Source organism: Cataglyphis hispanica, chromosome 14 (genome assembly GCF_021464435.1).
Source record: "Cataglyphis hispanica isolate Lineage 1 chromosome 14, ULB_Chis1_1.0, whole genome shotgun sequence".
NCBI classification, from domain to species: Eukaryota; Metazoa; Arthropoda; class Insecta; order Hymenoptera; family Formicidae; genus Cataglyphis; species Cataglyphis hispanica.
The window spans coordinates 4,281,960-4,303,569 of record NC_065967.1 but is presented as its reverse complement, the minus strand read 5'-3'; the positions used below and the strand labels follow the sequence as shown (position 1 = coordinate 4,303,569).

Genomic DNA, 21,610 nt, shown 5'->3' with positions numbered 1-21,610 from the left:
TGCCTAATCTCGCTTCTTTTCTCGCGATAGTACACGTTGCGGTCAACTTTAGATCCGCGATCGACACGTAGAATAAAGTATTATCAAAATTCATTTTGTAAATTGTATCTATTTTGTTTTTTGAATTAAATAAATTTTTGTAAGACTTCTTGTCTCTCATTGCAGCTATTATAACTGAATTATATACATCATATAACTATTTATTATATTATTCGCGAACCATCAAATATTTTGTAATACATTTATATTTTGTAATATATTTTATCAATCTATTAAATGTGTGATGACATATGACAAAACTAATATATTTCAACATATTTCACAAGAAAAATGTTCACATGATTTTTCGCTTCTGTAATTCTATATGGCTGCAGTGAGAAAATAGAAGTCTTGAACGCTATTAAATTTTTCAAAATGATTAAGACTTTGCTTCAAATAATTCTCAAAGCGATCTGAAACTTTTATGTTCAAAACAATTAAAAAATATATCTAACCTAATTTTCTAAACTCGTAATAGCTTCAGCCTACATTTAAGTCATTACGTCGTCGAGAGGATCTAACAGAAGATCACAAAAAGTTAGGCGGAAGCATTCCGTCAGCTGGACGTATAGCGCCAGTCGCCAAAGCGTTGTGCAGGAATTCTTCTAGCCGCATCAGAGGCCCACCGCCGTCCGCAATGTTTCGCATACGCGGATAGTATTGCTCCCACAACAGCATCAGTAATTTATGAAATTGCGTCGGATAAGCAGTCCATAACACATTACCAGCAACTTCGAGCATATCTAATATTAAGGTCGCGCACAAGTCACAAATATCAGCTCTTGGTTCTGAAAAATGAAGAAATAAATGTTTACTATCACATGTGAAGCGTCATTTTTATTATGCATTATTTTTCGCAGTATATCGATAACAAACTTTTTCTTTGTATATTATCAAAATTTTTTTTTCATTCTATGCTTAACAATATTTTTTATATTTTTGTATTTTTGACACAGAACATTTTGTATAGGCAATCTTTATAGATTTTATTTTCAATAAGTTTTTCTTTTTATAGTTTTAACAAATATGCGCTTCGAATTCAGAAAATTAATATTTAAATTTAAACAAGTATATCACAAAATATAACTTTCTTACCGATATTGAAAACGGCTGCCAACCATCTCCAAGCATGCTGAAGACCATATGGATGAACTTTGGTGACACCCTTTCGCTGCCTTGTAACGGTAATCGATGCGTACAATCTCATCAAGCCTGACATCCTCTTTAAAAACTTGTCCTGTTTTTCGACAGTGCCATCCTCGGAGTATTTGCAGCCGAGAGACTTATAGTAATCCTCATTGGATTGACCTTCTTGTTGCGGCAGGAAGATTGGTATAGTGAACGGACACGCCTCATGAAGACGCGCCAGAAAAAGTTCACCAAAGTCCGCGTGCTCATTCCAAAGTGCTACGACGATCATCGCCACGGGAAATGCCATTTCCGGCTTGCTCGATACTAACGTCTCGCCTTGACTCTAGAAACCCATATCAAATAAAAATTCATTCTTTAAGATAATAAAATGCTTTCAAGCTAATAACAAAATAATTTACTTATAAAATTGAAATTAACTTTTCTATTTAATATGATTTAATTTTAAGTCATGTGATTTTTTCTTGATTTTAAAGAAATTCTGACGAGATACATACAACTATCTTTTTTGCCAGATGATCCTTGCAGAAGATCACTCCTTGCGGATGTTGCATCACGTTAGGAGATGATTTTCCAATTAGAAGATTATGCAATCTGTCGTATTTGTCTCTTAAATGTTGCTCACTAACGCCAGAGATCGCGTTTACCGGAATATTGATTGCCTTCTGACACTCAAAACGAAACTTTTTCGTAGCAGTCGATTGTAAGAAATCCTTGCAGGTTTTTTTATAAAGATTTAAAAATTGTTGGTTTTTTATGTAAATTTGCAATGACTCTTTATCAACGTATTTGAAAAGATCTCCTGTAAATTTATGATATAAGAAACACATTAATTAATTTTCCTATTTAAACAAAAATTTGAATTTAAGTAGATAGAAAATTAGATTAGATTAGATTAATATTAGTGAATAAACTTTTTAACCAAAGATATGTGAAATATAAATTTATAAAAAAAAAATAAAATATTGTAAACATATGTAATATTTAAAATGCATTTCATATACTAAATTGTATAGATTTTAACATGCCTTCTTTGCATTCAGAATCTGCAGAGTCTGTTTCTGCCGGTTTAGGTACAGATGGTGTAACTGGTGTATTAACTGATGCAGCTGCTGCTTCCTGATTCATTATTATGCTAGAATTTTGGATTTTACTATCATTATTCTCTATAGCATTGCTTTCACCTGGATACTGAGAAGACACCGCATCACTAGGAATATTTTCAGATTCCACAACCGGTTGAATTTCATTTGCAGCTTGTGCTTTACGAGCCAATTCCGCTTCGTATTGAGCATCTATTTTTTCTAAAGTTTGTAACAAAATATATTTAATTGAAGTTTTTAAGAAAAGAAAATATTTGATTGTTTGCAAAAAGTTCACAAACCTATTTCCGTCCGAAATGTAGTCAATATATTGTCAATGTGATGAACCAAGTTCTCGATAACATTCACATCTGTAGATATTAATTCTCCGCTCTATAAAAATTCATAATTATTATAAATAATATAACTTATACAGAATAATTTTAAAAAAAAGGTTGCGTTTTCTAAAAATTTCGAATCAACTCTTTTAATAAATTATTGTAATCCAATATTCAATAAAAATGTTTACAAACTTTTAATTTGTAAACATTTTAGGATAATAATTAATTTTTTTTTATAATTACTTTAATTTTTTCATCTAAGGATTCGATCTGTTGAATCAGATCCTTTATCCTTGCAGAATTTGCCGTAAGGATCACATCAACCGCATGCGGGTCTTTACAATTCTTAGATAGCATTACGATATCACAGTATTTAGCCGTAAACTGGCCTCGATGAACCATCACAATCTTTGTCAGCTCCTCCTTTTCCTTCATCCGTTTCCGATACTCTTCTACTTCTCGTTCAAGTTTTTCTTTCTGTTCCTGAGCGCGTTGTGCTTGTAGTTGTTGTTCATGTCGCCTCTTAATTTCCTCTTGCTCTGCGATTCGCTCAATCTCGGCCAGGATATCTGCCAACTTCTCTTCATTCCGACGTTCGCGTTCGCGTGCCATCAATGAACGCGAATTCGCCATTTGCTCCTGGATGACACGACCATTCTCCTTCATGTGATTAATATGACATGCGATCTTTTTCTGCAAGTTTTCTCACATAGTATCGTATTCTAAACTTATTGCTGTTATTATTAAATTTTGTTATAAATATAATCAACTATATAGAACAATTACCCTGACTTCCTCCTCTCTTTGCTTTTCACTTTCTAAAAGAATTTTCTTCAATGAAAAGTGAATGCCATTCGAAGTAGATATTGTGTTATGCGTAAAACTGCTATTAGTTTTCTGTGGGGTTTTAATATTACAGGAATTTTGCTCATTTTCAATATTTTCCAGTTTGTTGGATTCATCTTTATTTGCCATTGATTGAAGACCAATTGTGACATGATCCATCATGGCTGATATACGTGATGCTTTCTTCAAGGTAGATACCTTGAGGCTCTCAAAGTCCGATGTGATATCCATGTTGTTCACCTTTAAAACAGCATTTATCAAATATTTGAATATAAAAACTTTAAAAAAGCAAATATTGTTACAATTCTAATGAACAGATATACTTCTAATGAATAGATTGAACATGAAAGTAAATATAAGTGCCATATATAATAAAAAGATTTTACACGTTTTTATTAATTTATAAATCAAATTTACTTTTAAACGGAAATTTTATTCAAAGTGTATGGAATAATTTAAAATATAATAAATTGCACAATTATGATAAACAAAATTCTCTAAAAGCTTGCTCCAAATTATGAAATTTATCATCTATTGAACTAAAACATCACAAACTGGCGCACCTTAGTTTTCGGCTTTTCTCTTTTTGAATAAAGTGACATAATTTTGTGAGAAGACACACATTCGCTCGTGAATCTAATCCTACGCTCATGTTTTTAGCGATACATATTCCATTTAATATATCAACGCAAAACCAAAATTGCGCCTTTTATTCAGTAGGAGCAGGAAGCAGGGAGCAGGAGTGACGAGTGACGGGCATAGACATAGCATACTTACATCTATGATGATAGACAAACTCTAATTTGATCTTGGAGTTTGGAGACCTCGTGCGGTGACGATACGAAGTTCCGACTTTAGGCTTATCGAATCAACGTTGAGAAATAAATTCTCGATCTCTATGTAGAGGTGTGTGTTTGTATATACAGATGCACACAGCAATCGTGCAATCATCACATATATATATATATATAAAATTTAAATGTATATACACATATATATATATATTTGTTTTTATAATATTCCTATCATAATTAACTAATAACATAGCAAGCCAGATATGACTAAGAATGCATTGTTTGTAACTCTGAAATGTGTGATTACAATTTCACAAATTTAGATAGACAAGATTTCTTGCTCTAATAATAAGTCATTTACGTACTTATTTTGAAATTACAATGTCGTTATGCGATACGATAGCGATATTATCGCGTTAAAAAGTCACAAAATGAATATATAAATTAACTTAGAATTAAATGATCTTGTTTATTTAATTTGTGAAGACTTGTCATATTTTAAATTTACAAATAATACAAATAACAGTGACGCGGAGCACAAATCGATAATATAGAATTCACATTTTTAATATATTTTTGTAATAATATAATAGTTCAAAGCATAATTATAAACAGATGTAAATAAATTCTCAGTGAGAATATTATAAATATAAATTTTTTAACGCTACTGTACATATTTTTTTGCGGACATATCGCGCGTCATTAAATATTATAATATTGAAGAATAAAATCTATCTTATAATTTAGAATCTAGAGAATAAAAAAAATGCATACATTTATTACAAAGTAATCTGCTTTCAATTTTCTTTTTATTTATTTTTTTTTAATGTTTCTCCTAAATTTAATACAACAGCTGCATTTGTCATAACAATCCAGAATTTTACAATAATTGTGATTTAGTTACTACTATCAATTTCTTCGCTTAATATAATGTGCTATATGACAAAAAGTTTTGTGTATATATAAAATATATTTAATCACTGGTTTAAAGAAAAACGTAAAATTAATTAGTACATGCATGAGACAAATGATGAAAATAAAATTATTTCGAATAAAACATTCAATTTGATGACTATATGACATATAATACTAAAAAGATAATTGAATAAAAATAGTTATGTTAACAATAAGTTATTTTCCATTATCTCTTTCGTGATATATAAAAGGAAAACTGTATTATCTTATCTAATTCAATTCATATTTAATTAATCCAGAAGTTCCCAAAGTTGTGTAATTATTACATACATATAATAGACAAATTTCTATCAAATAAGATGCAAATAAAAAACTTACTCTTAAAAAAACTTTATCTTACTCCAAGATACGCAGTTTTATATTGTAAATTTTTTTATATTCATCTATATCATAATTTCTTGAAAATTATGTGAAAAAGCAAAAAATATCAATATAAAAATAGATTTAAAATAAAAAATTTGAGAATTTCTGGTTTCACATTTATTTATCAAAATAATATAAATTACATTTCTGTGCATTTATAATCTTTATATTCGATTTATACTAGCATTGCTGCTTGAATGATGAATAAAATGGCTAAGATATAAGACTAGTTATAATTGTGCTTGTTTATTTTTGATGTGACATGATAAAATAATACTTAAAAAATGTAATTAGTTTAAATATTTTCCAACGTATATAAGAGATGTAATACACTCGATTCATGATTATATAATAATATCATGCAATAAAATTATGCAATTATAAGATTATAACCGCTACAATCAATATGAAATGATTGTATAATTACAATCTTATAGCAATTCATAATTGTAGCAAAACATAATTATATGGAAAGTATAATATGAAATTATAAAATTATTGTGATATCTGTAATATATTATTATAATATTAATTCCTCTCTGTGTTAGTGCTAAAATTAGAAATTTAAGAGCCCACACAATTCATCTATATATCGGTACTCTATGTAAAAGAAATTTTAATAAAATTAGATTATAGAAAAATAAAAGATTTTTGCAATAGCCAAAAATTGTAATTTTTTAAAATATTCTAAATCTCTTTAGAATTATAATTTTTTATTGAAGTAAAATATTTAGTAATTATATTCCATATTGCACTAACACAGTGTAATAGTAAATTTATATTATTTATTTATGCATGCATATTTATAATGGAAATTTTCGTGCTTTTTAATAATTTTTATATCTTCTTGACTAGATATAATAAGTCTTGCTATAAATATATTGCTTTTTTATTCCTAAGTCCATATCATCATTTGTCATAAATCATAAAAGATAAAACTTTCAAACTTCTATAAAAACATTATACAGTTTATGTTATAAAATTTAATGCTTTATATATTATGTATATGTGGGAAGCCCTAACTTGATTATTAAATTAAACAGCGTTTTAAAATTTATTTAATATATATACTATTTTTTGTAAATGTTAAAATCGAAAAATATTGATATAGATGTTTTATAGAAATGTATAATTTAAAATGATAATTTAAAAATGTTTTTCCATGAATAATTTTTTTTGTAATTTAATAAATAAAATATTTACATAACAAAATCACATTATTTGAAAATTTCTAATATCAACTTCATTTTTTCAAAGATATGTCGCGCAAAAACTACTAATGAAAGATACAGTTTAAGTTAAGTAGTCATATATATAAAGAGAAATTTAACAGTTTTAAAGTTAAAATTTCCTTCTTTTAGTTAGCCTTCTTTTATATTTATATTTTTTCTATTCTCTTTTCTAATTTCTTTAACTTTTTCCCATATAATCATAATTTGTTCATATAGAAATATAATAATATCATATTTAAAATATTAATTAAATTTATTTTAGAAGATATATATCTGATTTTTTTAATTTTGTTAGAAAATTTTATCAGAAAAAGGAAAAAAAAAACGTAAATACATATTTTTATATCTCTGTTCAGCTCTTCTAATAAACAATTAAGATAATCTTAAGTACTGTATACACACACACACTAATCATATTAGAATTATAATCAATATAATTAGTATACTAATATTATGTTTTGTCATTAATTAAAATCCATAAAATTATAAAATGTATAAAATCAAAAACATTTTATAAAACCATTAAATATCCCAAAAATATCAAGAAAATGAAATATTTTATGACTCTTATTACATCATTCTTTAAATTTGCTTTTTTGCGCATGTTTAATAAAATTCTGTATATTTTTCTGAAATATAAAAAAGTTATAGGCGAAACAAGATTTATCACAGTTTCCCGAATTATAATGATGTATATGACTTATTGCTATTAAGTAAAATAATCTCTAAATATCTTCAGAAATTGTCAATATGAAATTCTTATTAATATGCATAACACTTCATGAAGCAATATCAAGGAAAAAAATTTGAAATATGGCAAAAATGAGATATTTCTGAACATGACAAGAATTGATGATATTAAAAATTACATTAAAATATGTAAACATATGTGTAAATATGAAGAGGAACATATGTAAAATAATTTATAACTTAATGAATGCTAAACATATTACATGAGATCAAAGTACACATGACATATATGACTTGTACTATGAGAACAAGATATTGGAATAAATATTTGATAAGTGACGAATACTTTTTTAATAGAGATTTACTGTAATACTTTAATGCCAACGTAGAATATGTTCTTAATACTGGACCTATATGTATCTATTGCTATGTATTACTTCATACCTTTTATACTTTGCATAAAATTTATTCCATTTATCTTAGAAACTTTGTAATTCCTATATGTAATACTAGTTATAAATATTTTATGACAATGATGTGTTTTCCTACATAAATTTACAGGTACTAATTATGCGCATGCACAATGGAAACTTTATACTGCTGCTAAATATGCACCAGTTAGATAAGAGCTCTAAACTGATGACACATCATACAGTCACTGGTGGTCTGTATTCTTTGTTAACGACATAGAACTTGTGTTTCTTACCGAATAAGCCCCATATGACAGCGAGATTCTCAATGATTATATTGAACGGAATGGTGCACAATGCGCCGCATATACAAAGCATAAATCGGGCCACACCGAAACGATACAAGGAAAACGATTTAACTACTCCGAACACATACATATAAATATTTACCGCGCCGATAAAAGCGCATAGAAAATCGATCAATGGCGGACAGTTAATGGGACACAATCCGGCTAAGATAATATTTGAAGTAGAAAGAGGCATTGTCACCCATGAGTAACATGATATACCCAGCAATAATTTTTTTCTCAATGGAATTGCTTTGGAATGCACGACAAGTAATATACCTTGCAGCCATCTTTTTCTTTGCTGTACAAAATCCCATAGAGTGAATGGCGATTTCTCCCACATTTCGCCTTCTATAAAATTGAATGTATATCCTTGGGAAAATGCTTTCATCGCAAAGAAACAATCCTCGGCAACAGATCCATCTAATCCATTATTAAACGAAACCTGCTTTTCTGCTCCCATCTGTAATATAAGAAACTTAACATGTATAAAAATAATTAAATATTAAATATATTTTTTAAATAACAAATATATCTGCTATTTTAATATATAGAGAGAAACAAATTTTATAATATAACAAATTTTAATTTTTTCTATAACAAGATTGATTAGTAGAAATTAGATTAATAAAATGTGATTAAAAATTACCTGTGTGACAACATAGGATCCTTTCATACTAAAAAATGGCTTGTGGAACAGAGTAAATTGTAATCTTAATTTTCCCATATCATCTGCTACTCTGAAACTATCAGCTAATGTCGTAATCCAGTTAACAACATCTTCATTTGCATATGTGATTAATCCTTGGCCAAACTGATGTTTGCCATCCAATACAAAGTTCAATATACCACGAACGGAATTTTCAGTCATCAAAGTTTCTTCATCAAGATGGACAATCCAGTCATGATCAGCTAATTCATTTACTGAATTCTCGAGGCAGTATTGCAAAGCACGAGCCTTGAATAAGGCACCACTACTTGTGCGATAATTTGGAGGAACAACAACTTCTCGTACCCTACGATGCGGTGTTAAGCCTACTGGTTTATCACTCACTACCTCTATTTGAAAATTCTCGAGACCAGCTTCTATACATTTATCTAAGTTTCTCTTCACATTTGTTTTTACTAATTGTGGATAATCCCCGCGAGTCACTATTCTTATACAAATAAAAGGTGCAAGCAGAGGTGAACCTTTCAAGATTACTTTATCAGGGAATGCATTGTATATTGTTAATCCTATAAAATTGAATAATACTTGAGGCAAAGAAAGAAAAGTCACTGTACGCAACAGGTACAAAGTAATTGCACCAATAATGCCATATCGTGTCCATGGGTCAATTTCTTCTTTTTGATCTGCGTTCCATCGAAGTCCACCGGATACAAATTCAAATATCAATATGACTATGAGCAGCAGACAGCAGTGTAAAATGTGTTTTGTTATACTGCTCAACATTATTCCTGCAAATTATAATAAATGTCCAATGAATAATATTGCACTTATAAATTTAAATTATACTTAATCTAAGCAAAAACAATTAAAAACACAATAGTTTATTAATGTTATTAATACCATGTTACAAGATATCAGAGATTGTTTCCTAATTTATGTAATTAATCAATATGAAAGAACGATTTAACTTAAATTATAACAGTTGATGTGCTTATGTAGTGAATGATGAGAGCAACTATTTTTGAACTTCGTAGCAAAGATTAATTTGGCCTTCAGTTCTATCATTACATACCATACATACACTATCTATATGTACATATATACACATACCACGCACAGCTAATGTAGCATTGCTACATATCACGATCGACTTAATCGTGTTGCCAATAGGAGAACTCGTAATTCATGACCTTAGAAAACTAGAATCTTTTTATGTGAAGAAGTGACTCAGAATTCTCTTGCGAGATAACAAGCAAATTGATAACTAAAGCGTGAGTATGATGCGTCTTATTGTTAGTTTATCGCGAATTACTACATGATTTTTTCACAGATATTCATGACTTAAGATACCGGTCGTCAAATTTGAATATTGTAGCTGGAGCATTACCGCAATTAAAGGAAACACTATTCTCGCAAATATCCCCGTGAAATTTGATGGATCTCGATGCGCGCGAAAGCGTTTCACTCGCTATCGGCGATAGCGTGCCACTCTTTTGTGCTTATCGATATCGCACTTCGTTTCTTTATACGTGGCCGCGACATGATTTGTAGACTGTTGTGGGAACGGGATGTCTGACATACCAGCCGATATCGTAAACGAGCGTCGCGTAAATGTCGCGCGTGGCCTCGAGAGGGTAGGTATTGCGTGGAGGTACACGCGAACCTCCTGTCAATTTCGTCAACTACGTGTAAACGTCAATAGAGCCCGATGTTCTTTAGCACACCGCGGACGCAATTACATACCTGCGGTTGATGATGAATTCTCAGATGTGCGTGATGATCGTGGATGCGCCGACACTGCCCATTGTCCGCAATTGCAACGGTCGATTTAATGCGTTATCGAATCATTATCGCTGCATTAATGCGTTTTCATAATTTCAATGTAATTTCAGTAGCGTCTCGCGCTCGTTGTTGCGCGCGCATGCATACACACACGTAATATATATATATGTATCTAATATATACACGATCAACGATTCGAGTATTTGATATACCGGTTCGCGTTTTTTATCGTTGCCGTCCGAGCAATCTCGGAGAGAGACGAGCGATCCACGCCTTCTCTCGAAGAGAGAACTTCTTAGCGGATGCTTTGTGATGCTTGCTACTACGCGTAGTCGTGCTCAAATTGAATTATGTACAAGATCTATTCTTTATATATATAGCTGTATTACGTTACTCTTTCTGCGGTCAAAATGAAATAGATATATATTGAAGTATTGGAAAGAAAAGAAAAGATGGGGAATATCAGGAGGTATTATTACGAACCTACGATATAGCTTGGGCATATATACATATATATATAAACAACCATGTAACACATATTATACACAGAAAGTCAACTCTAATCACAGTTTTGAATAGGACGCAGCAAATAACAGCCTTTGTAACGTTGATACGCCATTGGTGGACTATTCTGTTTTATCTTTCTGGATAGCCTTTATGATCTTTCACATCAATGACAATATCAATATCAATCCTGCAAAGTAGTAACGTGCATACAGCATACATTAAATAAATTATTTGTCGAACTTTATTGTCGAATTGTCAATAAGCTATTTATCAAACATGGGAAAATTGGATGTTAAATTATTGCGATATTTGACAGCAGAAGATTTTCGTGTTTTAACAGCGGTATGGATTTCTTAACCTATAATAGAATTTCTGAACTTTTTTTTATTAACTTATTTTTTATTTATAAAATTTTACAAACTTTTTAAAAAATTTATTTGTGTATTACTTTTCTCTTGATGAATATGCATCATTTTTTCTTGCAATGAAATTTGTACACATTTTATTGTATCATCATTTTATGCATCAAACAATGATAATTTTTTAAATTCTGTTCTTTTTTTTATAGAGTATTCTTAATATAAAATAAACTAAGTTTTAACCTAATATTAATCCAATTTTTCTTTTTTTTCTAGATCGAAATATGTTCGAAAAATCACGAACTTGTACCTGGATTACTTGCAGCGAAAATAGCAAATCTGCGTTATGGTGGAGTTCAGAAATTGTTGAAAGATTTATGCAAGCATAAGTTGCTTAGCTACGAACGAGGGATGCGATGTAAGGCATTGAAAATCAATTGCATATAAATTTTTGAATGTAAATTTTATTAAGAACACATTTAAAAAATATTTTATAATAAATTTTTAGATGATGGTTTTCGTTTGACAAATGCTGGTTATGATTACTTGGCTTTGAAAGTCTTAACACAAAGAGGAACAATTTCTTCTTTTGGTAATCAGATTGGTGTGGGCAAGGAGTCTAATATCTATATTGTTGCCGATGATGAAGGGACCTCTCTTTGTCTAAAGTTACACAGGCTAGGTAGAACATGCTTCCGAAATATTAAAGGAAAGAGGGACTATCATCAACACAGGCAGTCTGTGTCTTGGTTGTATCTATCAAGACTTTCAGCAACTAGAGAATTTGCTTATATGAAAGTGCTCCTGGATAGAGGTTTTCCTGTGCCAAAACCAATTGATTTTAACAGACATTGCGTTATAATGGAGCTGGTTGAAGGTGGACCTCTGTATGTTTGTCAACAATACTTTATAGATACTGTGTAATTTTATGTACTGCTTTAATTATAGCTTATTTTGTTTACAGATGTAATGTACATGAAGTAAACAATGTGGAAGCATTGTACGATGAGCTCATGGATTTGATTGTTAGACTAGCGAATCATGGTGTTATACATGGAGACTTTAATGAATTTAACATAATGATCAAAGATGATGGTAAGCCAGTTATTATTGATTTTCCACAGATGGTTTCTACAGAACATGAGAATGCAGAAGAATATTTTCAAAGAGATGTAAATTGTATTCGTGACTTTTTTAAAAGACGTTTTGGGTATGAGAGTGAACTTTATCCAACTTTCCAAGATATATCGTAAGTAGCAAAAGAGAATATATAGTCTTTATTTTTATTATTCTTAGTTATTACATCTTTTAATTTAATAAATAACATTTGGTTTCTTTCAGACGTGAAGATTGTATAGATGCTGAAGTGAATGCTAGTGGTTTAATGAAACAGATGCAAAAGGATCTCTTAAAAGAACTAAATATAACAATAGATGATGAAAATGAAGAAGACAGTGAGACAGAAACATACGAGGATTGCATTAATAATGCCAAAGATTTAGAAGATCAAATAAATAATTTACAACTTGAATCTGAAATTTCTAAAAAAGAAGAATCTGCTGTTCTCACACATAATGTAGCAATAAGTAATGAACGTTTTGAGGAATTATCTACAAAAATGTCTACTGAAAAACAAAATAATTCAGAAAATAAATGCAAACAGAATAATGAAGCTACAGATAATATAGTAGTTGATGAAGAACATAGTAAACATGCATTATATGATTTATCATCAAATACGGAAGATGCATTTGATGATGCGTCTGTTAGTTATATTAATAATTATGATGATACACAAAGTATACGGAGTGTCTCGACAGCTGCTACAATCGCACCAGAAGTAATAAAAAAAAGGGTAAAACTAGCGCTTGACAATCGCGAGAAAAAGAATCAATCAAAAAGGATACTTGTTAAAGGAGAAGCGAGCGCAGTGACGAGGACACGAAGGGAAAATAGGGCTACAATTAAAGACAGTTTAACAGGAATTTGGGGTATGGAATGAAGCAGTAGTCATTGTAAGTTGCTTACTATGCATATAACATAAAAACAATTCTAATTAAAAAGATACCATTTTGTTAATAATTTGATATAAATACATGTTCGCGAATATAAATGATTTCTTCGCATGTTATATTTTCATTATTAATACCCATTGCTGTTATCTTTATATGTGCTACACGTTGCGATTATAAATTGCGTAATATCAACAGAAGCACAGTTTCTGACGTTATCGTACTTGTTTTTCGCGAGTCTTATAAAAATTTAGTTGTGCAAATAAGATAATAAGATGTATTTGAGAGAATTCAAAGAAGCATTTATGTTAGTGTCGAATATTTCTTCTCATATATTTCACCTTATAGGAAAAACAATAATTCTGTATGAAAAGTAGTTTTTTCAAGAATATCTAATTCGTTACTTGCTTCAATTGTACACAATTTAATAATATTTTTATGACATGACTGGCATATGTAATTACAGAATATGTAATACTATCAAAACAACACATACAAAATACTATTATGATTTGCCTACTATTAAATGCTACATATAAATTTGACTTGGAAAGTAAATGTACATAAGATCTATACATTATTAATGAACAGTTCCACCTTGGAGTTCAATATTGTCAATATGAATATAAATGAGAGACTTTTTGCGTCTTTGAATATATGCTAAGAGTAGATTGAGCTAAATTAAATATAAAAATTTTAAAAGTACATTTTTTTCATTTATTAAATAAAAACTCATTCTCGAATCCAAAAATAAAATTCTCAAGATTCTAAGCAAACATGATGTTACATTACACTATTTCTTTAATGTATGACATTTATAGGACACATGTCATACTTAGTTAAATTTTTTTTATTCTTTTTCTACTCTCTTCCAATCAGAATCTAATGAAATCCCTACTTTTAAAACATTGAACCAAATGGCATAGTTTTAAGAAATGTGTCCTTTCTAGATATATATGAGTTATATGCGCTAGATAAAGATAAAATATGTATATTTACAAGATTTCTAAAGTTTTTGGAAAAATTTTAAATATTATTTGTTCATGCTCCAAGAAGCGACAATTCAATTTCAAGTGTATAAGTGAAAGTATAATTTAGAATTTGTTATATCTCATGGTATATATTATATTACTTTGCAAACATAACGTCGCACATCAGGGACATAGCGCTCATTGATAGCAAGAAGGAAAAGCAAGATTACAATATACAGTGCGCGGATCGATTTACTAGTTCCGACAAAACAGCACGTCTCCGCGACGCAACGGCCGATGGTATAATTGCAAAATATGAACAAAACTGAAGATTCGATAAAAATTCACTCCCGAGGAGGCGGTAATGATGGAGAAAACGGCCTAGTGAGCGATAATAAAGCTGCGGTGATAGCATAAAGCACATATACATACAACTGCGACGCGTGTATATATAGCAGCGAGTTTTCTCCTGAACACAGAGTCTCTTCGTTCCGTTCGTTCTGTGCGTATCGAAATATTCTGAAGCGTGAATCTCCAACGAAAGGCGAATCACGTCTCGTTACAGTGCTTTTTTTTTAATCAAATCCTCAAACCATGACTCAGGACAATCTCACCGCTATATTATATGGCATCAACGATTTACGGCTGGTTAGTACTTGATGCAGAAGTAGATGATGAACTTGCACAACTGCGCCTGCTCAGCATCGTTCTTATATGATCATTTCAATCAAGCTTTAAACTTTCATTGACCTAATGTTTTATTATAACTATTCAAGGACGATGAAGAAATAGCGCAAAATGCTGTTCCAAAACGTTATTGATAAATTATGTTTTATCCATAATTTGAAAAATGATAATTCTACTTTTACTTTATAATTAGTCGATGTATTATAATTTTTGTAATGTTGTAGATACAATGTTATAATATACGATTTTTATATTGAAATATTCTATATATTCTATATTCTTTTATATTGAATTATTCTATTAAATTTGCAATTTTTGTAGTATTTATTCGCGTTTATGCAATCTAAAAAGATTTATAAAATTCTGCTTTTATATCTTATATTTTCTTATGATCTTTTCTTTTTTTTTTACAATGCTCGAATATATGTTTATTTTATTTTGAAGACAGAAAGTATAAAATAATATCGCTAAAAAGATTTGACCTTTAAACTTTCTGTAAAAAATGAAAATAGTGTAACGTGTTTTGATTATACATCACAGCATCAACTAAGTGTTATAATAATAATTATCAAAATACGTTAAAGTTAATATTAAACTTGATATGTAGCCCGATTTTGTATATTTGTCCTTTGAACCATAAGTTTAAATTATTCCGATTACACAATTGTTTATTTGATTCTTGCTCTATCTCTCTATGTCAATTTTAGTTTATAAATTGTTGTTGTTTATGTGTGTTAATATTGTTCAAGATTATTGTAAAACTTTTTTATATATTAATATACATATATTATGCAGAATAATTAATATATATGTTAGAAGATAATTAGTTACATTTTTTGGAGTGACGAGAGAGAGAGGGCGAGGAAATCTTCGAATATAAAAAATATAGGATAATTTTACAAAATAAAATTCTATCATTTTTTTTGAATTCACTAATTTTCTAGATAAAAATAACGTAACGTTATGTAGATAATTATATTTGTTTTTCTCAAGAAACAGAAGCTACAGATAATTTTATTTATATCTTCGTAACACGATATATACGAAAATAAGATAATGGATGAATAAGGCAATGGATGGTTTTATAAATATTATCGCGAGAGCATCTGGATTTTTTAATGTTTAAGTTATCATTATTGCGATTACATATTGACTTTTAAATAAAGAGATCAAAGTACTGTTACAAAACGGCTGCAGCCACTTGATTGCACTTTCTGTTTAAAAGATTGACCTTTAAATTTGCATAATTCGAGCATTTGCATTAAACACTAATCTTTTTATTATATATTAAGACAATTTTTACCAGCTTTTAAAAAAGAAAAGATTACAGAAACTTTAAATTAATTCTTGAAGATTAGAATTGATGATACATATTTTTTCACTATAAATATAATCTTTCTATATCATTATATAAATATGTTTCTTGCGATTAGATTTTTAATGAGTTAAATATTTAATCTTATTAAAGATAAATCTTAAAGATTAATTTTTTTTTTGCAGGAGAATACGAGTATTGAAGAACCAGAAGACAATGGTAACAAATATTTTTTTATTTACTGCCCGGTATCTTTTTTTTCAGCATATCACGATAGAATAAATATATTGCCAAAAAATTCTATTAGTATACAATATGAATGATAAGAAAACGTATAGCTATAGAATGTAATTAACATTAATGATATTTTTTTACAAATGGTAATAATAAATTAAACGGTATTCTTTTGCTAGCAAAATTATTTATTTAAGGAAATTTTGTGCGCACGTGAAAGTCTATTTTTATTCGTTTAATATAAGAAAGAAGAGCACTTTATTTGAGCGTTGCATAACATCTTGGTATAAATCAATTTACATTGAGTGCTATTAACATGCATGATGACGCTCCAAGTAATATGCAACACTGTTCTAGATATGATAAGAGAATTAATTGCTACTTAAAGTTTCTATTGTTCGATTTTTTCACTATATGTGGAGCTTAATTAATTAAAAACATATATTTTATTTTAATTTTCAAATACTTTTTAGATAAATATAAAAAGTTATTGTAAAATTAATTTATTGAAAAATGTCATTAAAAAATGAGAAAAGAACTATATAAAACATCGATCTAGAATTAATTGCATCGTGTGATACTAGAGAATTGATAAAAAAAAGCGATCTAATATAACAATCGGAAATATGACTAAAATATTAAATGGACAGAGATAATAAAAAATGGATCACTTGGAAAGTAAGAAATGTATTATTTTTTTTGCAGAGGTGCTTTTGGAAATGGCATGTGTAGGAATTTGTGGATCGGATGTTCATTATCTCGTTAATGGAAGGATCGGCGACTTCATCGTGAAGAAACCCATGATTATTGGTCATGAATCTTCCGGTATTGTTGCCAAACTTGGAAAAAATGTCAAGAATTTGAAGGTACATATATCATTTATGTTATACATATTTGCACATATTTGTTTTTATTAGATATTGATCACATTATTATCGAAGAAATTGTGTATTTGAGTTGTTCTCATAAAATATACTTATGCACATTCTTCATTTCTTGTACAGATTGGCGATCGCGTTGCCATTGAACCCGGTGTACCCTGTAGGATGTGCAAGTTTTGCAAGGAAGGACGTTATAATCTATGCAAGGATGTAGTGTTTTGCGCGACTCCGCCCGTGCATGGCAGCTTGAGACGTTTTTATAAACATGCGGCTGATTTCTGCTTTAAGTGAGCTTAGCTAATTATATATTTCGTTCACATAAGTTTATGTTATAAAACTAATAGTATACAAACACGTGAACAGTACTTAGATAATTTTATTCAAAGTATAAAAGTATATATGTATAATATTTAATAAAAATATAATATATAATATATAATATTTACTATTTAATAAAAAAACTAATTTTACAAATTAACACAATTTAATTACGTAACAGATTACCCGATCACGTGAGTTTAGAGGAAGGAGCACTTTTAGAGCCGTTGTCAGTGGGAGTGCATGCTTGCAAACGTGGCGGAATCAGCATCGAATCTAAAGTATTAATCCTTGGAGCTGGTCCGATTGGCTTGGTGACATTATTGGTAGCCAAAGCTATGGGCGCATCTAAAGTAGTTATCACAGGTATGTGCTTACAAGATAGAATTTTAGACAAAAGAGAGAAATACTTAAGCTAATATGTTTAAATAATTCTTTATCTTATTCTTTATTTAATATGTACATACTACTTTTATTTAAATAGTCCTTGCAAACAATTTAGAGTTGCGTGAGATAATGGATTTACAAATATATAAATGCCTTATTATTAATTTTTTATTGTGAAAATAATCATAATAGTGAAATAAATCACACCATATTCTTAAAAAGCTTTCTCTTTTCATTAAATAATTTTTTATACCATATTAATATTTTTATATCAATTTTCTTTTTACAAAATAAAAGAAACTATAATATTATTATAACTGGAGAAAAATCTTGTAGTGATTACATTGGTAGTGATAATGAAATTTTTGATGTAATGTACATATGACGCAATCCATTTACAAGTGATAAATGCTTTATCAAGTTATGTAATAATATCAAGTGAAAGAGAGGGAGAAATGGAAAGAGAGAGAGAAAGAGACATTCACATTGAAATATGAAGATTGTGCAACTGTGTTGCAATCGATCGCGAGATAAGTCGCTGAGGTTGCACTTAAGGTGACAAATATTATCCTGTAGAACAAGGACATGCATTGTTGAGCTCACACATTCACAATGTATCGTTTAACATGTAGTAGCTATTTTTCTATTTGAATTATACATTAAAAAGTGTAGAGCGGCCTCTTTTCAAAATAATATCTTTTTTTTCTAATACATATATTTCCATCTTTTGTAAATCCATCTATTGTAAATAATACAATACATTCTACAAGTCTTTTAATGAATTCTAAATGTAAATCTAGAATGTAGAAGTTGTAAATGAGATGTAAATATAGGCGTGATTTATATTTATAGATATTATAGAAAGTAGACTGACGATGGCGAAGAAACTCGGCGCCGATTACACATATCTGTTACAAAAAGATAAATCAGAAAAGGATGTAGTGGCTGACATTCATGCAATTTTTGGTGATGAACCTAACAGAACAATAGATGCATCTGGTGCGGAAGCTTCGATTCGCTTGGCGATTCTTGTAAGTTTTAAAATATATATGTATATTTAGAGATATATTTATATATAAAAAAAAATATATATATATAAATATATTTCTTTTTGTGTAATATGCTTCTATACTTTCTTACATACTTAATATATATATATTTAATATTATAAATCGTATTTATATTGTATTATTAGGCAACGAAATCTGGTGGAGTTGTAGTATTAGTGGGAAATACTGCTCCAGAGGTACAAATTCCACTAATAAATGCTTTGGTCAGAGAAGTTGACATTAGAGGTGTTTTTCGATATGCAAATGAGTAAGTTCTATTTACTTAATGACAATGGGATTGCATATTAAATATAATGACATTTAAACATTTTGCATCCAACTAAATTGATAAAATTACCTCAGATAAAATTAATTATTACAAGAAATAGCTTTTTGAGAAAATAATAATTAAAAATGAATAATTAAAATGAAAATATATATATATATATATATATATATATATATATATATATATTCTATTTTTTAATTATAATGAATTTACTTTGTAGAGACACATTCAGATAAATTAGTTTAATATTATATGCGATAAAACTTTTCATGGTGATTTTTTCTTGTTTGTAGCTATAATGATGCATTGGAACTTGTTGCATCTGGCAAGGTAAATGTAAAGCCATTGATCACTCACAATTACAAAATAGAGGACACCAAGCAAGCATTCGAGACTAGTAGAACTGGAGCTGGCGGTGCTATTAAAGTTATGATTCACTGTAAGTAATTGAATTGTAGCAAGATTTTGGAGATCAGAATTTTAAATATGATTATGGTCTCTTGTAAAAAATGTATGTAAAGAAATTTTAGTGACATGTTAAACTGAATTTTATCATTTTGTATGACACAATTGCTATATATTAGCTTAATATGCAAATATAATATTAAAAATTAAATAAATGTATTCATACATGCATATGTCAACATGAATTGAGATCTTAAAGAAATCTCTTTTTCGATATGAATTTTTTATTGTATTATCTGTATAATACTGTGCTCTGTAAAATGCTAATTTATACGACATGCATCTTATTTGATTATCAGTCTGATGTTAAAAGCTTCTTCAATATTGTACAGAAATTGCATATGTATAATGTGTCTTATTGTGTGTACAATGACTCAAAAGAATGAAGATATATAAGATGACACGACTGATGAATTTCAGTGACAACAATATTCGCGTTTGTTTATATTTTTTAAAATGATAATATATTTTATATAAGCAATAAAGAGAGTTCTCTAATTACATTTTCTTGCACGAAAAATATATGCCTTTTTTATTTTATATCCTCGAAATACACATCAGAATTTATTTCTTTCTACGAAAGTTATATTCTAATATTTTTTAAATCATATTTCTAAAATTTATAATTTAAATCTAATTTCTCTCATTTCAATAGCTTCATGATAAAATACAGTAATTATGTGCCGATTATAGTTTACGAATTATTATTTAATATTTAATTCGCTAAAATTATTTAATATTTAATATTTAAAAATTTAATATTTAAATTGCTAAAACATTTCGATTTTGATTTACATTTGTGTCAAATAATAGATTTATTTATTTTTGTTGATTTATTTATTTTTTATAATTATATTATTTTATTCTTTATATCTTCTCTAAAGATTAAACGCATACTCATTTTATAATAAGTATAGAAAATGCAACTATAAAGCGAATTAATTGCTGTGCTGTGATTGGTTCATTGTTCCGATTTTCAAAATTCGCGGCGTTATCTCTTTAACCGTTACGCTTCAGTTACAATCGTGTCGCGATATGTGCGGAGTCTTCTACGAATCGCTCCGTATTTTTCGGGTTTTTTGCTGCATAAAAATGAATCTCGCGCGTCAAAAAGTATCTCAAATATACTCTCGTAAAGTGTTAGACGTTTGTTGTCATACAAACATCGCATATAATCGTTATTATACGCTAAATATCGCGATTTCGACGAGCCGTTTCTGAGTACCCGGGATGTTGGGCGGGGGGGGAGGGGGAATCGCGGAATCGCCTACAAATTCCTCCGTATTTCTCTATTTGTTACTGCATAGAAATAAATCTCGTGTGCCAGAAAGTGTCGCGAATATACTCTCGTGAAATATCAGACGCTATTATACGCTAATATCGCGATTTCGGTATCGTCGAGCCGTTTCCGAGTGC

General features: G+C 29.1%; 4 protein-coding genes across 7 annotated transcripts; 2 read left to right on the top strand and 2 right to left on the bottom strand.

Annotated features, from left to right (window-relative positions):
- Positions 1–42: 42 nt before the first annotated feature.
- On the bottom strand, positions 43–4,188 carry LOC126854686 (mRNA export factor Gle1). The gene is made up of 8 exons (XM_050601651.1): positions 4,021–4,188; positions 3,398–3,697; positions 2,855–3,304; positions 2,573–2,663; positions 2,217–2,492; positions 1,686–1,990; positions 1,135–1,513; positions 43–827 (listed from the first exon to the last, which is right to left on the bottom strand). The coding sequence occupies exons 1-8, from the start codon at positions 4,057–4,059 to the stop codon at positions 568–570; spliced, it is 2,100 nt and encodes a 699-aa protein (XP_050457608.1). The 5' UTR covers positions 4,060–4,188; the 3' UTR covers positions 43–567.
- An 838-nt stretch (positions 4,189–5,026) lies between these two features.
- LOC126854713 (beta-1,4-mannosyltransferase egh) lies at positions 5,027–11,094 on the bottom strand. 4 transcript variants are annotated; one of them, XM_050601697.1, is made up of 3 exons: positions 10,682–11,094; positions 8,918–9,726; positions 5,027–8,731 (listed from the first exon to the last, which is right to left on the bottom strand). In XM_050601697.1, the coding sequence occupies exons 2-3, from the start codon at positions 9,719–9,721 to the stop codon at positions 8,159–8,161; spliced, it is 1,377 nt and encodes a 458-aa protein (XP_050457654.1). In that variant the 5' UTR covers positions 9,722–9,726; positions 10,682–11,094; the 3' UTR covers positions 5,027–8,158. The 4 variants fall into 4 exon arrangements, with proteins under 4 accessions (XP_050457654.1, XP_050457655.1, XP_050457657.1 ...); XM_050601698.1 differs by lacking the exon at positions 10,682–11,094 and adding an exon at positions 10,326–10,673; XM_050601700.1 differs by lacking the exon at positions 10,682–11,094 and adding an exon at positions 10,049–10,315.
- A 302-nt stretch (positions 11,095–11,396) lies between these two features.
- On the top strand, positions 11,397–13,712 carry LOC126854704 (uncharacterized). The gene is made up of 5 exons (XM_050601685.1): positions 11,397–11,569; positions 11,863–12,004; positions 12,095–12,473; positions 12,551–12,835; positions 12,928–13,712. Exons 1-5 carry the CDS (start codon positions 11,504–11,506, stop codon positions 13,586–13,588), a joined length of 1,533 nt encoding a protein of 510 aa, XP_050457642.1. The 5' UTR covers positions 11,397–11,503; the 3' UTR covers positions 13,589–13,712.
- A 1,331-nt stretch (positions 13,713–15,043) lies between these two features.
- Positions 15,044–20,714, top strand: LOC126854720 (sorbitol dehydrogenase). Its single transcript, XM_050601715.1, has 8 exons — positions 15,044–15,217; positions 16,757–16,790; positions 17,511–17,671; positions 17,810–17,973; positions 18,186–18,370; positions 19,244–19,422; positions 19,587–19,708; positions 20,023–20,714. Exons 1-8 carry the CDS (start codon positions 15,164–15,166, stop codon positions 20,174–20,176), a joined length of 1,053 nt encoding a protein of 350 aa, XP_050457672.1. The 5' UTR covers positions 15,044–15,163; the 3' UTR covers positions 20,177–20,714.
- The last annotated feature ends 896 nt before the right edge of the window (positions 20,715–21,610 follow it).

What these genes read in the sequence shown, in the direction of transcription:
- LOC126854686 (XM_050601651.1), bottom strand. Translation starts at nt 4,059, where the DNA reads ATGTCACTTTATTCAAAAAGAGAAAAGCCGAAAACTAAG. An exon ending in CCTTAGATGAAAAAATTAAA is followed by an intron (nt 2,664 to 2,854) that starts GTAATTATAAAA and finishes GAATTTTTATAG; the next exon opens with AGCGGAGAATTAATATCTAC. An exon ending in GGCAGCCGTTTTCAATATCG is followed by an intron (nt 828 to 1,134) that starts GTAAGAAAGTTA and finishes TTCATTTTTCAG; the next exon opens with AACCAAGAGCTGATATTTGT.
- LOC126854713 (XM_050601697.1), bottom strand. Translation starts at nt 9,721, where the DNA reads ATGTTGAGCAGTATAACAAAACACATTTTACACTGCTGTCTGCTGCTC. An exon ending in GATCCTATGTTGTCACACAG is followed by an intron (nt 8,732 to 8,917) that starts GTAATTTTTAAT and finishes CTTATATTACAG; the next exon opens with ATGGGAGCAGAAAAGCAGGT.
- LOC126854704 (XM_050601685.1), top strand. Translation starts at nt 11,504, where the DNA reads ATGGGAAAATTGGATGTTAAATTATTGCGATATTTGACAGCAGAAGAT. An exon ending in ATTTTCGTGTTTTAACAGCG is followed by an intron (nt 11,570 to 11,862) that starts GTATGGATTTCT and finishes TTTTTTTTCTAG; the next exon opens with ATCGAAATATGTTCGAAAAA. An exon ending in CTACGAACGAGGGATGCGAT is followed by an intron (nt 12,005 to 12,094) that starts GTAAGGCATTGA and finishes ATAAATTTTTAG; the next exon opens with ATGATGGTTTTCGTTTGACA.
- LOC126854720 (XM_050601715.1), top strand. Translation starts at nt 15,164, where the DNA reads ATGACTCAGGACAATCTCACCGCTATATTATATGGCATCAACGATTTA. An exon ending in TGAAGAACCAGAAGACAATG is followed by an intron (nt 16,791 to 17,510) that starts GTAACAAATATT and finishes TTTTTTTTGCAG; the next exon opens with AGGTGCTTTTGGAAATGGCA. An exon ending in CGATTCGCTTGGCGATTCTT is followed by an intron (nt 19,423 to 19,586) that starts GTAAGTTTTAAA and finishes TTGTATTATTAG; the next exon opens with GCAACGAAATCTGGTGGAGT.